The sequence below is a fragment of the Camponotus vicinus genome, unplaced genomic scaffold (genome assembly GCF_025532165.1).
Source record: "Camponotus vicinus isolate PSW18456_S1 unplaced genomic scaffold, iyCamVici1.0 SCAF_13, whole genome shotgun sequence".
Classification (NCBI taxonomy): domain Eukaryota; kingdom Metazoa; phylum Arthropoda; class Insecta; order Hymenoptera; family Formicidae; genus Camponotus; species Camponotus vicinus.
Genome location: NW_028141949.1, coordinates 4,242,009 through 4,265,447, shown reverse-complemented (window position 1 = coordinate 4,265,447; position 23,439 = coordinate 4,242,009). Strand labels below are relative to the sequence as shown.

The 23,439-nt window shown below is 34.0% G+C and overlaps 4 protein-coding genes across 6 annotated transcripts; 2 read left to right on the top strand and 2 right to left on the bottom strand.

Annotated features, from left to right (window-relative positions):
• Positions 1 to 77: 77 nt before the first annotated feature.
• On the top strand, positions 78 to 7,566 carry LOC145964499 (terminal nucleotidyltransferase 4B). Its single transcript, XM_083087321.1, has 8 exons — positions 78 to 1,385; positions 2,245 to 2,415; positions 2,567 to 2,924; positions 3,015 to 3,161; positions 3,247 to 3,440; positions 3,541 to 3,694; positions 3,970 to 4,108; positions 4,257 to 7,566. The coding sequence occupies exons 1-8, from the start codon at positions 829 to 831 to the stop codon at positions 4,466 to 4,468; spliced, it is 1,932 nt and encodes a 643-aa protein (XP_082943447.1). The 5' UTR covers positions 78 to 828; the 3' UTR covers positions 4,469 to 7,566.
• On the bottom strand, positions 7,339 to 8,803 carry LOC145964501 (cytochrome c oxidase subunit 4 isoform 1, mitochondrial). Of its 2 annotated transcripts, none has more exons than XM_083087324.1 (4): positions 8,648 to 8,803; positions 7,911 to 8,108; positions 7,642 to 7,834; positions 7,339 to 7,565 (listed from the first exon to the last, which is right to left on the bottom strand). In XM_083087324.1, the coding sequence occupies exons 2-4, from the start codon at positions 8,100 to 8,102 to the stop codon at positions 7,456 to 7,458; spliced, it is 495 nt and encodes a 164-aa protein (XP_082943450.1). In that variant the 5' UTR covers positions 8,103 to 8,108; positions 8,648 to 8,803; the 3' UTR covers positions 7,339 to 7,455. The 2 variants fall into 2 exon arrangements, with proteins under 2 accessions (XP_082943450.1, XP_082943451.1); XM_083087325.1 differs by lacking the exon at positions 8,648 to 8,803 and adding an exon at positions 8,491 to 8,631.
• Positions 8,804 to 9,786: 983 nt separating this feature from the next.
• Positions 9,787 to 18,144, top strand: LOC145963748 (uncharacterized). Its single transcript, XM_083085938.1, has 13 exons — positions 9,787 to 10,104; positions 10,249 to 10,376; positions 10,476 to 10,664; positions 10,774 to 11,027; positions 11,404 to 11,575; positions 11,696 to 11,877; positions 12,417 to 12,662; positions 12,822 to 12,924; positions 13,859 to 13,930; positions 14,313 to 14,407; positions 14,495 to 14,654; positions 14,728 to 15,660; positions 17,967 to 18,144. The coding sequence occupies exons 2-12, from the start codon at positions 10,283 to 10,285 to the stop codon at positions 15,633 to 15,635; spliced, it is 2,475 nt and encodes an 824-aa protein (XP_082942064.1). The 5' UTR covers positions 9,787 to 10,104; positions 10,249 to 10,282; the 3' UTR covers positions 15,636 to 15,660; positions 17,967 to 18,144.
• LOC145963755 (lipase 3-like) lies at positions 17,085 to 23,214 on the bottom strand. Of its 2 annotated transcripts, XM_083085953.1 has the most exons (9): positions 21,045 to 23,213; positions 20,582 to 20,780; positions 20,370 to 20,484; positions 19,930 to 20,173; positions 19,432 to 19,590; positions 19,250 to 19,337; positions 18,990 to 19,132; positions 18,726 to 18,880; positions 17,085 to 18,651 (listed from the first exon to the last, which is right to left on the bottom strand). In XM_083085953.1, the coding sequence occupies exons 1-8, from the start codon at positions 21,159 to 21,161 to the stop codon at positions 18,728 to 18,730; spliced, it is 1,218 nt and encodes a 405-aa protein (XP_082942079.1). In that variant the 5' UTR covers positions 21,162 to 23,213; the 3' UTR covers positions 17,085 to 18,651; positions 18,726 to 18,727. The 2 variants fall into 2 exon arrangements, with proteins under 2 accessions (XP_082942079.1, XP_082942078.1); XM_083085952.1 differs by having other exon boundaries at positions 17,085 to 18,880; positions 21,045 to 23,214.
• Between the last annotated feature and the right edge of the window lie 225 nt (positions 23,215 to 23,439).

Sequence of the window (23,439 nt, the reverse complement as noted above, 5' to 3'; positions counted from 1 at the left end):
CCTCTTGTTAAGCGCGTAAAAATGAGACAAGCGTACCTTATTCGGCGGTCGAGGGAGAGAGGAATTTTAGATAGAATGGATGGTAAGTTGGAAGGAGGATATCTTGCGGCGCGATTAATTTGTCCTCCAGGGGAGGATCGATATCAATCCGGAGATTCCGCTGGAACTCTCGCGAAAGATCGCGGCGATGGGCGCATTTTCACGGGCGAATCGAACTGGAGCAACAACTGGCACGGGTTTCGCGGAGCGTCGCGCAGAATCTCGCGATATCTCGCTCAGAGAATCACCCCTTAATCGGGCACCGTCGGCGAATCTCGGGCTCGGCTCGCGGTCGTGTCCCTCGGCCGTGTTCCTGCGCCGTGTATGAATCTCTCGCGTTTAGTTTAGTGTCTAGCACGCAGGTTACGGTCCGACCGACGGGCCGGGATTAAATCGCACGACGTGCGCGTTATCGCGACAAGTGTCAAGACGGCTCGGTTCAGAGCGGTGAATACGCGATCGAGAGGGTGACATAAACGAATAACGCGCGCGAGACGTTCAAGGGGAGTGACACGCGACGTGGTGCGTGGTGCGCCCGCCCGTACGCACGCACGGTGTCGAGAACGCGCGACCGCACGCACGCACGCACACACACACGCACACACATACATACATACACACACGCACACACAAATATATATTTATATATACACATATATACATAATATATACACATATATATATACATACATACATATACATACGCATACATATATACGCTCGCACACGTACGAGAGCAAGGAAGGAGGAGACCGCCGACGGTTTCTCCCGTCCCACGGCGCCAATTTAATGGATCCGACCATCGGTTGGTACCAACCGGAGCAGTACGGCCCCGCAAAGAACCTGTGGATGCACATCTGGGAGGTCGAGAAGGGCATCGACGTACTGACCCTGCGTAACGACGTGAACACCGCGATGGGCGTGCGGCTGCAGCAGGACTTTCTCGCGCTGGACACGAGCCCGGCGGCGGCCGCGACCGCGGCCGGCACCGCGCCGTCATCCACCACCGGCATCGCCGGCACCAACGCCGGCTTAGGCCTCGGTAATAGCAACGCAAGCAGCGGTAATAGCAATAATAGCGGCAACAACAACGGCAATGCCAACGGCGGCAATGTCAGCAACGGTAACAACGGCCGCGCCGCCGTTCACGGCAATGCCGCCGGTAACGGCGAGCAGCATCGCGTACCCCACAACGCCTGCAACAATTACTACAATCCGTCGCGCAGGAAAAGCGATAACCGTGCTAGCACCTACGGCATGAATTACAATTACGAGGCCCTCGTGGGCGAGTACGGGGGCTGTCCCTGGCGCGTGCCGAACAAGCACTACTCCAGGGGAGTGATCGGGTGAGTAGTCCCGCGTAGCGTCCTGCTTTCCGCGGGCGATAGTCGCCACGCGGTCCATATGGCCGTTAGTTAGGTTAGGTCGCTTTGTATCTCTCGACGCGACGCGACGCGACGCTCGAGGACGATGTTCGACGCTAAACGAGACGAGACGAGAGTCATCTGGGTTGAAAACGAAATTTCGGGTGATTGGAATGTATGTTGGAATTTTTCGGGGATTTAATTACATTTTTGCCGCACCTGAGAGGCTTCCTCGATACGATGCCGTGCATCTCTTTGCGTTCGTACGCCAATACTATGTATTTACAAATAAAGCCATATAAAGCTGCAAAAAGTTTGAAGTTATATTTCGTTATAATTCGTTGGCCTGTAAAAAAAATTGTAAACATGTTTTATATTTGGATGTACAATTCAAGGGACGCGTTGGGAATTATAATCTGAAGGACAAGGTGAGGGTATAAGATAATACTCGACGGAAATTTCAAACAATATTTGTATAGAATTTTGCACTTGTTATGTTTTTATATTTACAAGCAAATATTTAAAATATTGCTCCTTTGTAAACTTATCGGATCAATATATTTGAGGGAAATATTAAAATATAATACGAGTATATATTATGTTAGATGTAACTTAATTTTAAATCTTTTTAATAGATATATACATACAGATAATTATAATTTTATTTTAATCTTTTGCATATTATTTTTATATACGCATCATCTTGTGTAATTTATATATATTCAAAGTGTATATACTAACAGAATAATTGAACAATGAAATAGAAAAGGACATCTTAGAAATATTTTAAAACCGAGGTAAAAAACACTGTGCACTGAATATAATGATGTATTTTGTTTAGATTACACGAGGAGATAGAAGATTTTTTTGCATACATGTGTCCCTCGCACGAAGAGCACGTTTTAAGAATAAGAGTTGTAAAGAGAATAGAACAAGTAATTTATGATCTCTGGCCAAAATCTAAAGTCGAAGTATTTGGCAGTTTTCGCACTGGTTTATATTTGCCTACAAGGTATGGTAATACCTATCTAGATATTTAGATTCATAATTCATTAATTCATATACAATATATCTAAAATATTGAAGAAAATATAATTGCATGTAATAAGAATCGTTATATATCAAAATATATAGACAATACATTTTGTTTTTTGCTATTACAGTGACATAGATTTGGTAGTAATAGGAATGTGGACAAATCTTCCATTACGTACTTTGGAACGTGCTTTACTAGATCAAAATATTGCTGAGCCATCATCTATTAAAGTGTTGGACAAAGCCAGTGTGCCGATCGTCAAACTAACCGACAAAGAAAGCGAGATTAAAGTAGACATCAGTTTTAACATGAACAATGGCGTCAAGTCTGCGGAATTGATAAACTCTTTTAAGAGGCGATATCCAGTGCTAGAGAAGCTAGTCATGGTGTTGAAGCAATTTTTATTACAGAGAGATCTTAATGAAGTGTTTACCGGTGGTATATCCTCCTATAGTTTAATACTCATGACCATTAGTTTTTTACAAGTGAGTATAATCATTGTAACAAATTAGAATCATAATTAGCTAATTGAAGCGAAAATTAATTATTGAATCAAATTCTCTTAATTACTTTAGCTACATCCAAGACAAAATGCTTATTGTTCAAATGCCAATCTGGGAGTATTGTTGATTGAATTTCTAGAATTATATGGTAGAAAGTTCAACTATGTTAAGACTGGCATTCGTGTAAAGGATGGTGGTACTTACATATCTAAAGAAGAGGTCTAATAATTTTTTATTTACAGTAGCAAGAATTTTATATATTAATATAGAAGCGTTTCACACTAATTTACATATTTATTAACAGGTTCAACGAGATATGATAGATGGCCATCGGCCATCCTTACTATGTATAGAAGATCCACTAACACCCGGAAATGATATTGGCCGTAGTAGTTACGGCGCTTTGTATGTAAAAGATGCATTTGATTGGGCCTATTTTGTTCTTTCTCAAGCAGTCAGTCCTTTAAATATCTTAATCAATGACGCCAGTAAAGTAAGGTAATCTATTACTTGTAATTCTATTGTGTTTTTTTATGTTGTTCTTCTAAATTTTATTTATCAAAAATTGTAACAAACGATATGCTTTTATTATATGCAGCATTCTAGGAAGAATAATCCGTGTGACTGACGAAGTAATAGATTATCGTAGATGGATCAAAGAAACATTCCTGGTACCTGTAAATGAAGGAGATTCTCTGTCAAGCTCAACTGGTTCTGATGCATCTACCCTTTCAGCTCCTGCTAGTGATACGGTAAATATCCTAAGAATGATAGATATATGGTAAATATCCTAAGAAAAATATATTTGTTTAGTCTTTTATTGTATCATTATTGATACTTCTGTCCACATTTCTTGTATCTTGTTTATCTTCCTTCAATATTAACTTTATTTCACATTTCTCATATATATATATATATATATATATATATATATATATGGAAAATAAAATTGTATAGTTCAAAGTATAATTATCAGATGTGTGGCAATAAGATTGTTCTTAATCTGAAATTACTAATTTTGTCTAAGGATTCTGAGTGCAGTCGTGGCAATTCTCCAAACACTGGCGGGAAAAATGATAATGATAAAAACAAAGATAGGCATATTTATAATAGTCAGCAAATTCATTCTTATCCGGGAAAGAAAACATTCAAGGCAATCACTCATGGTACGACATTCAAACGACTGTATTTGCTATATGTGTATATTTTAAAATTGCTGCAACAAATTTTTAACGATATTATTAAATGAATAATATAACATGCTAATTTATTTCGCGTTGCTCTCGTGATTTCATTGATATTTTTCTTTTGCAGCCCATCAGCAGCAAAATTTCAGCAAAAGCAATTATCACATCAACAATAATGTAGCTGGTCAAAACAAGATCAAGCACACACTTCACAATAATGGAAACAATAATAACAATAACAACAATAATACTAGTCACAGTCCGAGTTTGAAGCCACATTTAAGGAAGAGCAAGAAGCAATGTACGATGCAGCGTGGAACCGGTGATTGTGTACGGTGATGAAACGTACATGATAATTTTGGACATTACTTCCGTCACTTAAGTAGCGAGCTCAATATCATAACTGTGTGATAGAAAGACAGCGATTAACGTCGATTATATAACAACCGAATCATCATCTAACACGATTCTCTTCTTCTCTCGTTTATTATTTTCAAATGTATAGGAGGGCACAAAGAAAAAACATTTATAGTTCTAAGAGAACTTACAATTTGGAAATTTTACAATTCTTGTACAGGACAAGAACGCCCAAGCAGAAAATGGCTATACATATATACATATATATACATATTTGTTTTTTTTTCCCAGTTTACCAGAATCATATTTTTCTCTCTGTACGCAAAAAATTTATGTACCAAAGACGTACAGAATTTCTAATCGCGAATCGAGATAGAGTCCATTTATATACTTCACTTTTATTGTACAGGCTATACCTGAGTAATATTTTATCAATTATTGTTTATCAAAAATCAGAAAATTATTATTACCATCGTCAAATAGCAATTGCGTGTTCAGCCATGATGAGTAATATATCAATATATTTATATAGTGTACGAATGGGGGGTATACACATATACATACACACACACATATAAGTTGTTCTCTCGAGAACTTTAATAGACAAAACTATGAAACACACACTAATAGTGACAACAAAAACTTAGTTTTCTATATGGAACTATATTCTTATAACAAGAGGGTGACAGCAAATTTGTGGTGATATTGGGACTTATCTAATGTACATATTGTAATATATATATATATATCGTCAAAGAGATAAAAAAGTAAGTCTAAGAGTTACCTATTATAAATATATAATCTTTGTTTTTTTTTCTTTTTTTTTTAACTTATAAATGTCTAAAATAATGTTTGTTACAATGGTTTTACCAAAAATTCGCGGATGAAACCATATCTATTTGAAAATGTACCTTTGTTTTCCTGTATTTTTTTTCTACTAAACATATAAACTAAGTGCTTTGTTGCAAAGATTTTGGTATATTTTTCAGATTTTAATAAAATTACAGGTTCATGTGCGTGCACACGCTAATAGAGTACGATGGTATAAAAAGGAAAGAAAATTTTGAATAAAAATATTTTTTAAAAATAGCTTATTATCTCGAGACAAAAATACATACACATATACACATACAACGTGATGACAACGCTTCGAATCCTTTTGCAATCTATTTCGTAGCAACAATTCCTTTTTTTCCTGCGAATTTGCTTTATCTATCTTCTTTTGTACAGAAATACTAATTTCTTAATGTTCATAATTCTTAACATCTCTTCAACAATGACGTATTATTTTTATATCAGATAATTAAAACACACGTTTACATTATACAAAGGGAAAAACGAAGAATCTGATATTTATGAATCTTATATTGCATTTCATGAAACTTATGTATATGACAATACGCAAAAAGGCCTTGACATTACTTAAAAGCTCTGTATATTACGTTCGTCGATCATGGTAGACGTAGTTCATTATTGAATATTACATTCCGTTGACGCAATAACTAAGAGGACAGAAAATAGAGTATTTACTGCAACAAATCTCTTTAATAATGTCAGATTAAAATTCTTTCTGGTACAGCTGCATTTTTGTATGTTAAACGATTTTTAATGTGCGATACAAAGATGATTCCTAAATTCTTTAGTTTAGTTACATAAATTGAGGATATTTAGCTTCAAATCTTTTTTAAATTATATAATACCTAGTATTTTTTCGTGTATATTGTTTAACTTAAAGAACTCTTTCGTATATAATATTGTATGCTGTGATTGAATTTAATAATTAAATTGTCAATTGCTTAAAGATATATATAAATATATATAAATATATAATTTAAATGTTACTGTAAAGCATTATATAGCCATACTACATTTTTAAAACTATGTAAACTATTATTATTATCGCTTAGTGATCCTCAGCAAGTTACGTGTTTTTTATAAATATCAGAATTTCGTAATCACACACATTGAAAGTTTGATAACGAAATCACTTCGTAATCACTCATATTTATCGAATTTTCCCGAGCGATTATTGGAATTTCTGTAAAAAAGCAAAAAAAAGAAGAAAATGAAAATGAAAAAAAAAAAGAGTTTAATAAATATGAATGATGCCGATGTCTGATCTTAATTATTTCTTGTCATTTGTAACATACTTTTCAGGAAAGCGATTTTACCTCATAGAGTTATTATTTAAAAACAGTTAAATAGTTTATAAAAACTTCTCGATAGCAATATGAATCTCTATAATAATCTTCATATTTTCCAAAAATTTTGATAGTCGTGTATATTTATATTCATGCGAGTATATATTTTTAAATAAGCAATATATAATGTAACGCTGTAACGCGATCAGTAAGCTTTACCTTTGTAGAATTGTACTGTCGTCTCACAACCGTTACATTGAGATTGTAAAAAAAAAAAAATCTAAATGGATTACACTCTAATAGTTCGTAACTGTGTAATTACGAACTTTTGAAAGTACGGGCATTTAATGCCTGTTACCTATGTTTTTTTTTTCTTTTTTTTTTCTATAAAAACTTGCATGAGGAGAAAGGAAAGTGAGATAGCGATTACGTAATTTAAACATTGTCAATCTGGCAGCGAATTGTACTTATAATTAGCTGTATTTGTAAGTTTGTATACATATAATAATCTGAAACAAAAAATGTGTGAAAAATGTACAGAAATGAAATAAATCTTACTTACCTTTTTCTTCAACCAAGTTCGACATATTCCCCATAGTAGCTTAAATATATATTTCATACAATTTTTAATGTACTAATTTATGTTTATACATTTCATATGTAACTTAATATGGTGATATTTTAAACTATATAAGTATATTTCAATATCAATGGCGCTCTAATATAACCATATGGCATTTTATTGAAATTTTGCCACTTGTACATATATACAAGCGTCCATGGAAAGAACTGTACATAATGAGACTAAATTATTTAAGAATAGATAATTTATTTTCGAGCAAGGGGTCCGTCGATCGGATTCATGTCAAGCTTCTTCATACGATCTAATTGTGCTAGTCGGCATTCTAGCGAGAATGTTTCTGGCATTTCTGGATAGGCTGGATAGAAAGAGAAAAAATATGTTAAATCAAGATTTCTCAAAGTGAATTGAGTCACATAAAAATAGAAACATACCAAATATCTTGAAATATAAGTATAGCCATATGCCAGCGCTTACAACTATGCAACTTAATCCAAGAATGCCTTTCCATTCTCCTGTCGGTGCTTCGATTTCGCTGAACGTTTGGCGAAAACTAGCACGATACAGAGTTTTCTTTTCTTCAATAGATAGCTTCTTCCAGTCTCCCTTCTCTTTCTCTCTCAGTGCCTGATATGGCAATTTAACAGACGTAATCAAATAATGATATATAAAATATGATTTCACTATTATCTTCTTTTCTTACCATGATATCAGAGGTATTTTCCTTCCAACGTATTGCAGGACAGGGAAAATCTGTTCTGTCTAAGTAACTAGGTTCGCCATTAAATCCATAGCCAACCACATCCCTGTTCCCAATCCTATCCACTGTCATTATTCCACATCTTTGTATTTGGATAACGGATCGCAAGTGGTTTGCAAATAGTCTACCTGCCATTGTTTACTGAAAAGTGTTGAAATTGTACATTTAGGCAAGACTTTATATACAAGAAACACACAGTATTTTTTTCTACAATTTTGCATATATAATTTTTTTTCTAATCATTTTTCCAATTTCATTCTCAATATCTTGACAAGATACATGCATTCATTCATGCACACATACACACACACACACACACACACACATATATATATATATATAATTTTACTAGTGGTCTTTTATTACAAATTAATTATTTATCATGTAATATGAAAGTAAACGCATGACTCCAAAATATTTGTCTTGATTTTGAACTAATAATCTTTCTTAAGAAACGTCAATATTCAGGAGTACCTTATTCTCCGAAATTACATATAATTGTATGTGCAAGTGCAAATGTTACCTAACTGACGATAATAAGATAGTCGAGAACCGAGAAATAGAAATTGCGCATAAAAAAATCACGCGCAAAGAGATGACCCGAGTTACATAATTGGGATAATATCACTATTTCGATCGACGATATGTCACCTGAAAAAACAGCGAATTAAGACACTTACTGTCTGCAAAGACACTTCGCGCAGGATAAGGTAAAATGGCCTAGAATAGCAGGTTAGCACCAGATGTCAAGTGCGTTCAGGAATGCAACGTTCGTGAGTTGCTTCACACATTGAAAGAATTTTTGATTGATCAGAGAATTATAGGACAATTTTTTATCATCACTTTGAATAATATAGGTGAATAAACATCAAATAAATAATGATTGATGAAAAATGATAAATATGAGAGATAAGAAATTCAAAAATATATTCTGCTCAAATAAAATATGACTGCCGTTACATCATTTTAAATAAGTCTTCTGTGAACTAATTTAATGAGGAATTTTGCAAACGGAGCTTGATAAAAAAATGGAGCACACGCTCGGTTTATTTGGTAACATTCATGATACAAGCAGGCATACCATTGCACAAAATGGCGGTAGCATAAATGGCGATTTATTAATCATAAATGATTCTAAAAAAAAAAAGTTCGCGAGATAGAGAAATATCAAATTAATTATATTAAAATAAATTAATTATATACCATAAAAATATTTAATCAATTTAATTAAGCAATAATTTAAACAATAAAATAAGAATTAAAATAAGCGCATTAATAATATAAAAAAATTATTATTAAACAAACATTAAAAACTTTAGATATTACATTGTATATAAATATATATATAAACTTTTTTTAAACCTATTACTAGATATTACAAAGTGACGTATTACATAGCAATACTAATATGAACTACTTTGAACAACGTTCTCAAGGATCTTCTTGAAATTTTTAAATGAGAACCTTAGAAAAAGACGAGAGGGAGAAGCAGAAATCGAGAAGAAAAAAGGGAAAACGAAGGAGAAGAATAATAAAATCGCATAATACATGTATGTCTTTTTCAGGATTGATAAAAATGCACCTTTTTTTAAATTAGAATTTATAAATTGCATATAAGCACTATAATGTATTACAAATTTATACAAAATAGAAATTTTTATTTGTTATTTTATTAATAATAATATTTGCTGAATAAGTGTTTTATATTTATATACATATACATAGGTAAACTAAATATAAAATAGTACATATCTAATATTCGTAGCCATATTGCGCGAGAATTCACGAGAATGTATGGTAACACTGTGTGACTAGTAATGTATCTGTAGTGACAACTATGACGAGTATAGTGAAAAGATCAGTTGAAGAGATGTAATTAATGTGGTTTGATACTTCATTCCTTATTCAGAAAAACATTTTCGGGAATGAAGTAATAATTTTGTTTAGATCTCGAAAAGTGTATACCGGTGATAATGTGATGGCGATATGTTTCGAGATTCTTTAGCGAATTCCATATTGCCGGTTGCAAGGAGACCCGTATATAAGAATAGTGCTTGGTGTAAAATTTTCGCTCATACGACATAGCAACATTTTGATAGGATATTCTTGAAACATTGACGCTGCGGAAGCGAAAAAAGTACGCAAAGATGCTCTTCGATTAACCGTAGATTGAATTTCTGCTTCAGTAATGTAAAGAATCGGAATATATTCCTTGTACTGTGATAGAGAACACACTGTAGTAATCTGGCAAGATAATACTGTGTATACTATTAAATCTCAGCTAGATTTAGGATCTCGCTGTGGCATCTCCGTAGATGAAGATGAGTGGAGATATGTTTGACGGAAAGGATTATCCGACTCAGTGGGCACTCAATCCCACTGCCTATCAAAACATGAGTAACGATCAAGGTAATTTTTGACAATAGATACTTTTATAAATCTTCATTCTGTGGAGTTCAGTAATGTATAAATTATTTACTGGTAATGTTATTGTTTGTCTGGAAACAGTGGATTGGGCAGCTTTGGCGCAACAGTGGATAAAAATGAAAGAGACAGTTGTACCACCAGCACCGCCACCACCAACTATAAATCCTATATATTCTGCAAATGATGGCAGCGGTGAGGCACCAATGGATATGGATACCAAAGATGACGAAGTACCTCCAGCACCACCTGCACCAACCATCAGTGGATCTGGTAGGAGAGGAAGCATGATTTTATATTTAAGAGACAGCATATATACAAGAATTGACAGTGTAAGATATCATTTTCTCTCATACACATTGTGACTTATTAATATGAATAGAAACTTGGACTCAATGGAATCAGTGGGGTCACTGGAACACTTCAGCATCTGGAACAGGAAGCTGGGAATGGAGTGGTGTACCACCACCTGGTGTTACTATAGGTCCTGATGGCAAACCAATCGGACTTCCAACTATGCCAGTTATACCACCTGCACCGACAATATCTACCACTACTGATTTTAATGCACCTCCTCCTGCTGCACCATCATTGTATTCATACAACTCGATGTCGCCCGCACAATCATACAATCAGGTATAACTAAAAAAAGAATAAAAAGAATTTATAACTAATAATAATATCTTGTAAAAAGAGTAATAAAGTTATTAAATTCTTCCTGATTATCTCCTCATACAAATTCATGTTATTAATGTTTAATTATTTTAAATATTGAGATAAATTATTTTAGATATCATATATATGTATATATGATCTATTGTTTCAAATGTGATAAATTTGTTTTTAAAAATTCTACTGTTCTATTATAAGTGACCATTGTGTCATAGTCATATTCTTTCTATTCAATTGTCTAAACAATACTACATGATTTTCTGAATATTTTCACCAAAAGAAAGCTACAAAGGTTTTAAGCCATTTCTCAAATAAATCGTATTACATGCTTCCTTATCAGGTTACTAACTATTGGTCTGGAGATGCACCCAATACAATGACACCACAGCCGCCTCCTTTTATGAAGGGTATGAGGCATCCAAATAGAACGCCTCATATGAGAGTAATGGACCCGGTCCGATGTCGAGATGATAGAGAAAAAACACCGGAAGAGGATACTACTACAACTATAGGTAAAAATTTTAGAAAGTATAATAACGACAATTCTCTTGTCACAGTTCGAGTTTTCTAGTTGGCAATTATGAATTAGATAATTTAACTGCTATAACTTGCTATTAATCTGTTCTGCATAGATGCTGCAAAACGGAGACAGTTACCTGCATGGATTCGAGAAGGATTGGAGAAAATGGAGAAGGAAAAACAAAAAGCTGTAGAAAGAGAGCGGCTAGAGATCTTAAGGAAGCAAGAGTTGGAGGCTCGCAAGCAAGCAGAGGATGAAGCGCGTGCAGTGCTCAATCCTAGCAAGAGTAAATTTGTAAGTCTTAATCATGTTACACTAGAATTTTAAATAAATAGAGAAGCAGCAGCGGACTTTCATTACCATTCACAGTGCCATATAGGGGCCCTTTTGGCATCATAGCTCTAATGGAACACTGCAAATTGTAAATATGCTCAGTCAGCGTGAGGATAACTTAAGGTTTATGCTGATTACAACATATATTGCAATTTATATATTTATGTATGTATTTTTTGAAACAAATATAGCAATTGAATGCTTCTGACAATAAAAATAATGATAATCATTATATTAATAATGATGTTAATCATTAATCAAGTGCCAGCTGCAAATAAAGAGTAGCAGCGCGCGCATGTCGTCTACTTTTCTACAAACTTAACATGGCTGCTTGAATCGGATGGAGGAAGAACTATGAATTAAAAATCGCAACTACTTTTCTATTTATCTAAAATTTTTTTCTGGATGTTCTTCATGTTATACATTTTCCAAACAACGGTCTCGATTTATATGACATGAAAATTACATATCGCCGCTGCTTTTCCTTTTACGATTTTCAGGACTCCGATTCGGAGAAGGAGACCGAACAGGATTTTGATGTAGCGAGTAACGTGCGCGGGCAACAATCTATAGATAAGAGCTATGATCGTACCCCGGATATCATTGTTCGGCCGCGAAAGTCACGATTCAGAGATGCTGATTCACCAGAATCTCACGCGGACGCTGATGAGAGTCCAACCGCCACGACTAGCGCACTTCCAGCAGTCGCACAAAAACGATCTTTAGATGAAATCTTCCAAGATGTGGTAAGCGGAAAATGGCATTCAAAGTTAAATCATTGAATTAATCATCAAGATCAAAATCAACTAAAATATAAATTAATCCGATGACGAATATTCTTAATTTATTATGTAATTAATTTTATCACAACACGTGAAATAATTTGTGTCTTTCGTTTATCACAGATGTTGAAAGTAAGACGATCGCTGACGGAAATACTTTTGGAGGTAACGAACGAAGAGATTGCCACGGTATGCAGAGAGGTTTGGAGCCGCGCACGTGCCAAAGGTACCCCAGATACACACGATAGAACTAACCAATTGAATTTTCGCCAAGCTGCGACGAAGCTGTGCGATTGTATATATAATATAAAGTTGAAAGAAAGCATTAAACAAAGATTCATTAATGCATAGACTTAATTATTCGGCAATTTCAGGACATCCTGCTTTTTTTGGTTTTCAGGGATTTGCGTTTAGCATAAGGCATATCTCTCACTTTCTCACGTTTTAATCACGTAATCGTTTCATATTACGTGCCGTAGATTTTAGAAATTTCTCTTTTTTACGTGCCGGCATTTTTATGCCTGACAATCATTTCGCGCGACACATCTCCTTAGGAGATAAAAAGACTCTAATATTATATATTTATTTATACTGTAGTATAAACAAAGTGTTTTCATAATCTATAATCGAAATTTTATGTAATCAGAATTTGTTTTAACAAAAATACCTAGATGTTATATTTAGTTAGTAATATTTAATAGAATACTAAGAGATTCTCTCATATACCCACTTAAAAGAATAATAAGAGAATCTCATATACCCATTTTTACGTCATGGGCATTTTATCGTTTAGTTTTTATACATTTCAAGGCACTTGACACTTGGCTGATCCGAGTTTTTTTTATAAATATTTCTAACTTCTTCGTTTCGAGTTTTATGCGGATCTCATTTCCTATTTTTCGATGATAATCTGCATATATTAAATCGCGATGTCGATCAATTTTCTCGCGCAAAGATTGATATAATTTGACTTTTATAAGTGTGGAATAATGCTGTAAAGATTTCTTAAGGTACATGAAAGGAAGCGAAGGGACGAAGGAATGGTTCGGTCCCTCCCCTTACGAAAATGAGCCAATAAAGAGTCATTCAATATTATCGGGGTCATTTATCCGTGCAATAGCACTTTTAGCTTTGGTTACTAAATGCGTGTGTATTGTAAGTCCCCGCAGGAGAGACCCCCGTCGCATCCCTCAACAACACGGCCCCTCTTGCTCAGATCACTCGCAAGCTCGGTGAGTACAATACTTGATATAACACACGGCGATATCCTTAAGGAACGGCCTAAAAAAATGACGCAAGTAATTTGTTGAGAGAAAAAAAGAAAAAAAAACGTATCAATGCGTGAATGTATTCAATATTAATTTGGCCGTTTCGTTCGTAGAGATTTGTTGCCACACCGAGAGAAAAATTTCTCTCTCTTTCTCTCTTCCTCTATCTCTATTTCTTTCGTTCTTTCTCAAGGTATTCCTTGATGAAAGTAACGGCTGCAAAAATTAATCAGTCTCAAGTTTTTTTGTATGTTTTTTTTTCTTTTTTTCACACCCATTCCGATTTCGAAAAATATTATATCGCACGTATCGGACGGATGTAATTTCGATCTTTCATCTGTTGTAGGTCTGGGCATCTATGGTGACAGTAACAGCGAATCCGAGGAAGAGCAAAGCGAACATGCACAGATTCATGATGACGACAGCGACGAGGAGCTGAAAGTAAGTGAATCTTGCAAACAAATTTCTCGAATAAATAATTTAAATTAATGATTTTATTTTATTCTAAAACGAATCCCAATTTCATAGGAGACATTGAGACGTCGACAGCAGGCGTTTCGCAAGACGGAGGAGGAAATCGAGGCGCGTCTCGCTGAGGAGGAGGAAAGGGAGGAGCAACGTAATTACGAGGAACAAAACAGTAGACAACAAGAAAATCATACCGGTAATACTAGCTGCCGGGAGTCAGGTATGTTTCGACAAATAACACAACCGTATGTGGCCTGCGCAATTTAATGTAACTCCCTGACGTCATACTTTAGTTGATGAAAAAGAAACGGTAAATAATCAAAGAGAAGCGTCCGAAACTTTATCGAGCGGCGGGCAAAGTCCACAAACGGCGGCGCTACAGAACGCACCAACGGCCGATGGCCATCAGCAAGCGACGAAAGCGGGCAGCACCGTATCGGGATCGGCCGACTCCGAGTCGAGCAGCACCGAATCCACGAGCAGCTTGTCCGAATCGAGCCGCGAGTCTGCCAAGAAACACGACAAAGCGCGCAAAACGAGTAAACAGCTGCAGTCGCAGTCGCAGCAACGCGAGCAGCAACAGCAGCAGGAGCAGCGTAGTTACCACCAGCGGCGACGAAAATCCAAGAGCAGGAGCAAGTCGCGAAGTCGCAGACGCTCCACCAGGTCGTCGCGCTCGTCCGAACGCGTGGCGCATAAACGACGTTCGCGCTCGAGATCGGCCAAGTCGCGCAAAAACTATCGTTCGCGATCCTCACGGTCCTCCAGTGACCATAGATCCAAGAAGCGTCGCACGCGATCGCGCGATCGAAAACGCGCGAGATCGCGCTCGCGAAGCTACCGACGTTCCAGGTCGGCGTCTCCCGACGATCGCAAGAAGTGGTCGTCGCGATCGCGTTCCCGTAAGAGGAAATCCCGCTCGCGTTCCAGAGACAGGCGAAGGAACAGTCGATCGCGCAGCAAATCGTCGCGCGTAACGGCGAAGCGAAGAGGATCGCGCTCAAGATCGCGCGGAGGCGGCAGGGAGAGATCGCGTACCCGCTCGAGAGATCGCAGGCGATCGAGATCATATGTTTCCAGGAGAAGTCGACGACGGAGCAGTCGATCCAGATCGCGGGATCGAAATAGAAAGTCGCGATCTAAGTCACGACAGTCGAGCCATCGCGATGGTAAGAAGTCGTCACATCGATACAGGAATTGAGCCTGATCTGCTCTCCTAGCCCAAGGTTGTATGAATGTTCATTCTGATTATAGCTTTAAGGAGAATAATACGAAAACCAAAGTAATATATTCTGTTTTTAATAAGAGTTTGTCACTTATATATTTTGTGTAGACTAACCGACAATTGCTCTCGGGAATTTTTCCTCTTTCTTTCCCTTTTCTTTTTTTCATCGCATCATCGCGCACTGGGCTCTGTATTGATTCATTGGAATGTTTATGTGATATTTTCTCATGGATTTTCTTATGTGTTATAATATCGAGACGCGATAGTTATAATTATACTTTATACAGGATTTACCAAAAGTGTGGAAACCCCTTAATATTTCGAAAATACGCATTTTTAAAAAAAATGTTTCATACAAAAGTTATAGGGTTTTATGTGGCGCATTACACAGCAACATTATTATGACCTCGAATAGCGTTGTCAAGGTTATGTGAAGGTCACCTCCAACTTTTAAAATGGGACACCCTATATGCAGAAGCATATAGGGTGTCCCATTTTAAAAGTTGGAGGTGACCTTCACATAACCTTGACAACGCTATTCGAGGTCATAATAATGTTGCTGTGTAATGCGCCACATAAAACCCTATAACTTTTGTATGAAACATTTTTTTTAAAAATGCGTATTTTTCGAAATATTAAGGGGGGGGTTTCCACACTTTTGGTAAACCCTGTATATATAAATATACTTTATGTATATAATCGATATGGAAGCGTAGTGCGCTTAATTGCAATCTACTATTTGCATGTAAAGAAGTTTTTTTTTATCTTTATTTGCTTCTTTCTATTGATGAATATTTACTTTCTTTGTAATAACACGATACATAATTAAGAAGATTGATTGAAATTTATATGTATAGTCTCGTTTCTTCTTTGTAAAAAAAATTTTAAACTGATTAAAAAATTTGTTATATTATTAAAACAATTATAAAACATGATAATATGTTGTTACAAAAAGAGAAATAGAAGAACAGTGAAATTTGCTCAATAATTTTTGAAAATCTAGTGATGAAGATCTAGCAATTAAAATAACAGAATTACTCCAGTCTAAAGATTTTCTATATGTAGCTATGTTATAAGAGATTTATTATTAGATTAGTTGTAAGAAATTAAAGTAGCACACACACACACACACACACACACACATACATGCGCGCATAAGACGATTCGAGAGTGGATTAATCAAAATGCATTTAAAATATGACAAATATTTTGCACACATATATTCATTGAATATCTTCAAGATGACAAGTTGAAATAAACTAAGGCAATAAAATAATCAACATAAATATAGTAATTTTTATTGCATAAAAGATTTCAAGTAAATATTTTACTATTAATACAATATGATATTTATATATAAAGATTTATATATAAAGAAATGTTTTACTACTAATTGATAAACGCATATTTTGCTCCATTTATTATCAAAACATTTAAGATTCAAATTTCTTCCTTTATTTCAAGCATTTCTCATTGATACATATTTTGACATAGAACTAGTCAAATAAGATTTTCTGCATTATATTTAAACACGAATATATATATAATAAATTTATTACGGGCAATTTGCCCGTAGCAAGATGATGTAATATATGAAAAAAAACAGCGTGCGCGCACAGTTTATCACACTTTCGTTAATAAATGAATAACTGATCGTTCCCTGAGAATTAATTAAATAAAAATATAAAAAGTCTTTAAAATAAATATAAAGAATAGCACAGTTGCGAATGCATATTTCTTTTTACAGGAAAATTAAAAAAGAATATGCCATTTGTATAGAGTATAACTATTAAACAATGATTTGTTTTTCCAATGAATGCAATTATTTGTGCGAGAATCTGGTAAATTAAAGGATTTTTAATCATATCTAATATTTTAATCAACATCTTTTTTAATATTTGATTAAAAAACCTGCAATTTATTAGAAACGTATATTAATATAGTGAATGCTATTTTTGATATTAATAAATAAAATTCACATTAAATTTTGCTGATAGAACAACCGCGAATACGGACATATGTGCATATAGACTTTTATTTATATTTAAAAATAGTTATTATATTTAATATATATGAGCGTTAATTATATTATACATAGTGTGTCGAAAAGCACTTTAATGACATGAGATTTGTATTCAATTGAAATGAGAAATATATTTGATTTCTGATAAAAAAAAGAAGAAACGTTTTTTTAACATAAATTCTAAAGAATATTATTCTAAAAGTAATGTGACTTGCACAATATATCGTAAACTGAATGTGCGTTAGGATGTTAACACGAATCCTAGAAATTTTATTTTGTTTCAGCATCTTCCACACTGGCTTCCTTGAATCGGCTTCAACGTTTCACTATGATTCAGTTCGTCAACATATAGCCACTATTGTGGTACAGTTACAATTTTTGAATATATCACATTAAATTTTCTCTCAAAAATAGTGTATTATAAATACGTATGATATATAATAAATAGCAATACTTGAGGTATATGGTATTAAATTTGTCTCTAAAATATTATCTTATTAATATATATGACTATGTACATCTTTCCTTCTTAAAAAGGAAGAAATCTCGCTCAAATATATGAATAATATTCGAACGAACGCGAATATATCAAGATTGATATATGAAAGTCGCGCGAAATAAAATTGGCAATGTATAATCAACTAAAGTAATTGAATTTTTTTCGATGTAATTCCATTAAAGACTTATTCGATCAACGAAATAAGAATCTAAAAATACTGATTGTCGTTGTGTATTGAACGGAAACAATGAAGATCCTCATTACTAATCAAGTAATAAAGTGTCCTTCCTTCCTTCAAAATAATATTTCGGTTTCTTCCTTCGATCTTTTCCTTTTTGGATTCCTTGTTCTTTGCACAATATAAAAAAGGAAGATCAGACGCCTAAAGAGACGACAAAATTCTATCGTCTATATAGTTTCAGTTTCGTAGGTAGTTGAGATCATTTCATTATTAATCGATGATGGGCCATCTACAAGATCGTAAACCGGACATATAATCGATAGAAATCGCTATAAATTTTGAGGATTTTATTTCGCGTCTTACCTTCATGGAATTGAGTTCATTTTTTCAATCAGATGATTGTAAGCGAGATCTCGTATGTTCTTACCGTACACGAAATCGAAATGACTCAATGGCTTTACCATGACTGTATACTTCTCTACGACATTCGGTAACTTTTTATTCAATATCGCAACGTCCTAAAATAATAACGTTACAATCAAATATGAGGTTTTGGAGATATTCCAATGATAATTATTTTCTATATGCATTTCTAATGGCAAATTAATTAATGACACGTCTAATTACATTCGGGTGAGCCAGAACATCGCTCAGGCCGTTGAACAACATCACCGGTGCTGTAATCCTTTCCACGGGATATTCTGGCGGTACGAATCGTCTGTATACTAACATATTCTTTATAATACCGTAATCGTAAGGCCGAAAATGTCCTGTAAGAGGAAAGTAGTTTTTTTATGAGGACACAAGCCGTTTCATTGCGAAGTTATGCGAAAAACCTGTTTTTATGCAATGTATTTTGCAATAAAATCGAATTGCAGAATTAATACCTGGATTTTGAGCACCCATCGCGTAATGAATTAATTGCTTGAATGAACATCCCGCCGGCGCAAATTGTAAATATTCCACTAGATGCATCTGAAAATATGTAACATTGCAAAATCTATCGTAAATCGCAAATGTCGGAATTACATTTACTCGGACGATACAATATTATACGACGATAGCTTACATGATCCGTTTCACCCTGACTAAAACCTCCGATCATGGAAATAACGAACGCACAAATAGGTTCAGTTATAAGGCCTTCCCGACAAAAAGTATATGTTATTGTTTTCTCCATTTCGGAATTTGACAACAATTCGAAAAATCCGCTAAACTTATAAAATATCTGCCAAATTGGACAAATAATGAAATTAACATGGACTATAAAATATATTTCGCACAATTTGTATTATTTTTTTAATAAATTGCTTTAGAAAATGTACAGTAAAAATATTTTATAGTAATTTTTTCGTAACGAAAAAATAAATTAATTTATAAGTATGTGTAAAGATTTTTCACTTCATATAATTTCGTTTTTATGTAAAAAATAAATAATAATTATAATCTTTTCATATATGTGAAATAAAATACATATTGAAAGAGATCGGTTTGTATTAAATATTTACATTTCTTTAAGTTCTCAAATTTCAGAATGTCTTTAATACATAAGACTTATTATTCTTACCTTGAAAAAATTCCCGAGGACACTTAGAGGTTTTAATAAGCCGCCCAGGTGTCCTACGTAAGCCACGGGAGCCAAAGCGGACATCAGTTTGATCTTTCTGTTATATTCCGGTCTGAGAGATGTTAGAACCCAGAATTGCGTTGTTCCTTGAGAGAAGCCTATGTAAAACAGCTGTTTTTCGCCGGTTTGATTTAATATGTAGTCTATCATAGCGGGTAAATCATAAATACCCATCTCGTGCCAACTAGATAGAATATTAATATTCATAAATGTAACCATCATTAAAATTATTTACGAACTTAAAGAACTTCAAATATATTTGCCGAATCATATTCGCATTCTTAGCAATTAACACTACGTAAATAAAGAAACAAATATTGAATTTTAACGTTAAATTTATCGAAGAACGTGAAAGACAATATATTTTGAACTTTCGATACCTGAAGTCCCAAAATTGACGACTTTCTAAGGAAAGTCTCGTGTGATTTTTCGAATTCGTCGTCCCACGGGAGTTACCGAGCCATACATCGTAACCATCATCAGATAATAGATAAGCTAACGATAAAATAATTTTAAGAATAATTTTTAATCAACGCGTCCGATGTGTGTCCTTAAAAACTTAAATTTAAAAAACTTATTGATTTTTTGATACCGATTGATCGATTCCGACCCGTTATCACCCAATCCATCGAACAACCCAGTAATCCGTGCATGATTAACACTACTCGCCGATTTTGTGTAGTTTTAGTCAAATTGTTAGGTGGTATTCGATGTACAGCTAATATATATCCATCCCTAGTTGTTACATGATGAAGTTCAAAGGGATAGCCGCTCTGTTTCACGAAATCTTCCTAGAAATACGCATTGGATTTACTGATATATAATTTATATGATATATAATATATTGACAAGCTAAATTTATTATTTTGACATTAAGAGGATAATGAAAATTCCGCAAATTTGTGAACAATTTGTTACGTTACTGAATGATTTTTATAATTTTTATAATTTCCGGCTCGAAAAAATGTTCTCTTATAAATTATGATAATATAGTGGTACTCTTTTTATTGTAAAAAAAAGAAAGAAACTAAATTATTTTTCGAGATTCCACTTACAACAAATAAATTGGGATCTATCCGCGGTGGGAATATTCGGCGTGTGCGAATCAGACCATTTGTTTGAACGATGAATCCGTAGCATAACAGCGAGACGAAACACCAATGTGCAGTCATTATCTTGGCGGTCTCTTGACAGACTATCGATGGTTACTTTTGTGTAGTATGCACTTTATACTATTATAAACATATCATTAGACTATTATAAACATATCATTCGCGCGCGACGATTTACGATGTATTGTGAACAGACGAAAATCTATTTAAATAGCAAACGGGCTAACTTTTTCTTTTTAAATATTGTGTGTCCGTATTTTAACACACACACACATACACACACACACACACACACACATACATATACAATTGATCACAATTTTATATGTATATATATATATATAAAATAAAAAATTCAAATAAATGGAATGTAATTCCTAAAATAGTAAACACTTGTTATTTAATTCAAAATACAGCTCTATGTAAAATGTCAATATTTTTTTAAACTCTCGTAATCTTTCCCGCACTATTTATCCTATCCTTTTTCTCTTCTTGCGTGTGATAAATATATAATTAAGATAATGTATGCGAGTACACAAATATCTGCGTAGGATTTCGAATTTCAATCTATGAGCAGTAAACGAAATAAATAATGTCCCCCTTTCAATTGTATATAAAGATCTTCGTCTTTTCATTTACATAATATTGAAAATTTCGAGGATATCGATTAAACAAAACTTTAATCATACTTGCTCCCATGAATAGTGATGGTTGAATGATTTCGAAATTTATGATTGCGAATAGTTACATAACTAATATATGTGTCCTATTTCAAGTATAGACAAGTTATTCATAAAATAACATTCTTTACATAATCAAAATTAAATATTTCAGAATATAAATTTCGTTTCTTTTGAAAAAAAATATATATAATGTCCCACATAGCATGCATATCCAAAAGACAGTATCCAGAAGATATCCAGAAGACATCTTTGGGCAATTGGATATCTTCAGGATGTCCTGTGAATGTCTTTTGGACATAGATACTATGTGAGGTAATATATTTTAACACCCATACACACATACACACACACATACATATACAATTGATCACAATTTTATATGTATACCCAGCAAACACAGAATATTACGGCAACATTGCGGCAATATTACAACATTGCAGCAATGTTGCTACAATATTCTGTGTTTGCTGGGTATATATATATAAAATAAAAAATTCAAATAAATGGAATGTAATTCCTAAAATAGTAAACACTTGTTATTTAATTCAAAATACAGCTCTATGTAAAATGTCAATATTTTTTTAAACTCTCGTAATCTTTCCCGCACTATTTATTTTATCCTTTTTCTCTTCTTGAAGAGAATTATACGCTTGAATTGTGAAACGAGACTAAAGTTCGGATAAATTTATTTCTTCTATGGCAACGAGTCATTTCCGTAAATCTCTCCCTTCTTTTTTAACTCCTATCATTATTCGTCTTTTGTCGCTCACGTATTCGAGGCCGCAATTGTTTTTATTAATGACACGAACTTCCTAAGGTTGAAAACGATATCGAGATGCAAGTAGCAGCTTCGAGCACGTGACGAATGCGCAGAACTTTCGATTATAGTAATCCGTATTTCATATATACACACACACACACACACACACACACAGATTACAGATTCGTAAAAAATTCGTTGCGGTTCCTCTCGTCTTTCAAGGTAATTCTACGCGATTAATTATATCCAATTCGCGATTAAAATTCGTTATTATTTTAGGTAGATTCCCGATATGTCATGCGACATCCAACAGTCATAATTTTGACATTTCCACGATAAGCATAAAAAAATGCAGTGAATGATTAAATGTAAAAAATTTGCATTACATGCATGCTGTATTTGAACACTGTACAAAATCAATTATTGTTTAATCTTGTTTTATATATTCGCTTTTTATTTTTGCATTAATCATTCTATTTTTAGCCTGAAAAAGAAAAACTAAAAATTTTTTTCAATATATGCAAGATTATTGCGGTTTGATAAAAGTTCAGATTTTTGCAATCATCTTTATGTAAAAACAAAGATTTTAAACTGCGACAGAATATTTTGCAAAATATATGTAAAGTCTTGCAATCATCTCTATATAAGAACAGAGTATTCAAACTGCTACAGAATAATCAACAAAATAAATATAAATTATTTCATTTTTTTTTCGAGAAAATCCAAGCGAAGATCTTGTCAAATGTAAGCTATCAAACTATCTATAGATATTTACTAATAGATATTTGCAAATTAATATTTGTAATTTAAAATAGATATAGTATTTAAATTACGCTGTTTATATTAGCAAAGTTCGCTTTCAGCGATAAAATAAATTTCTTCTCTTATTCGACCC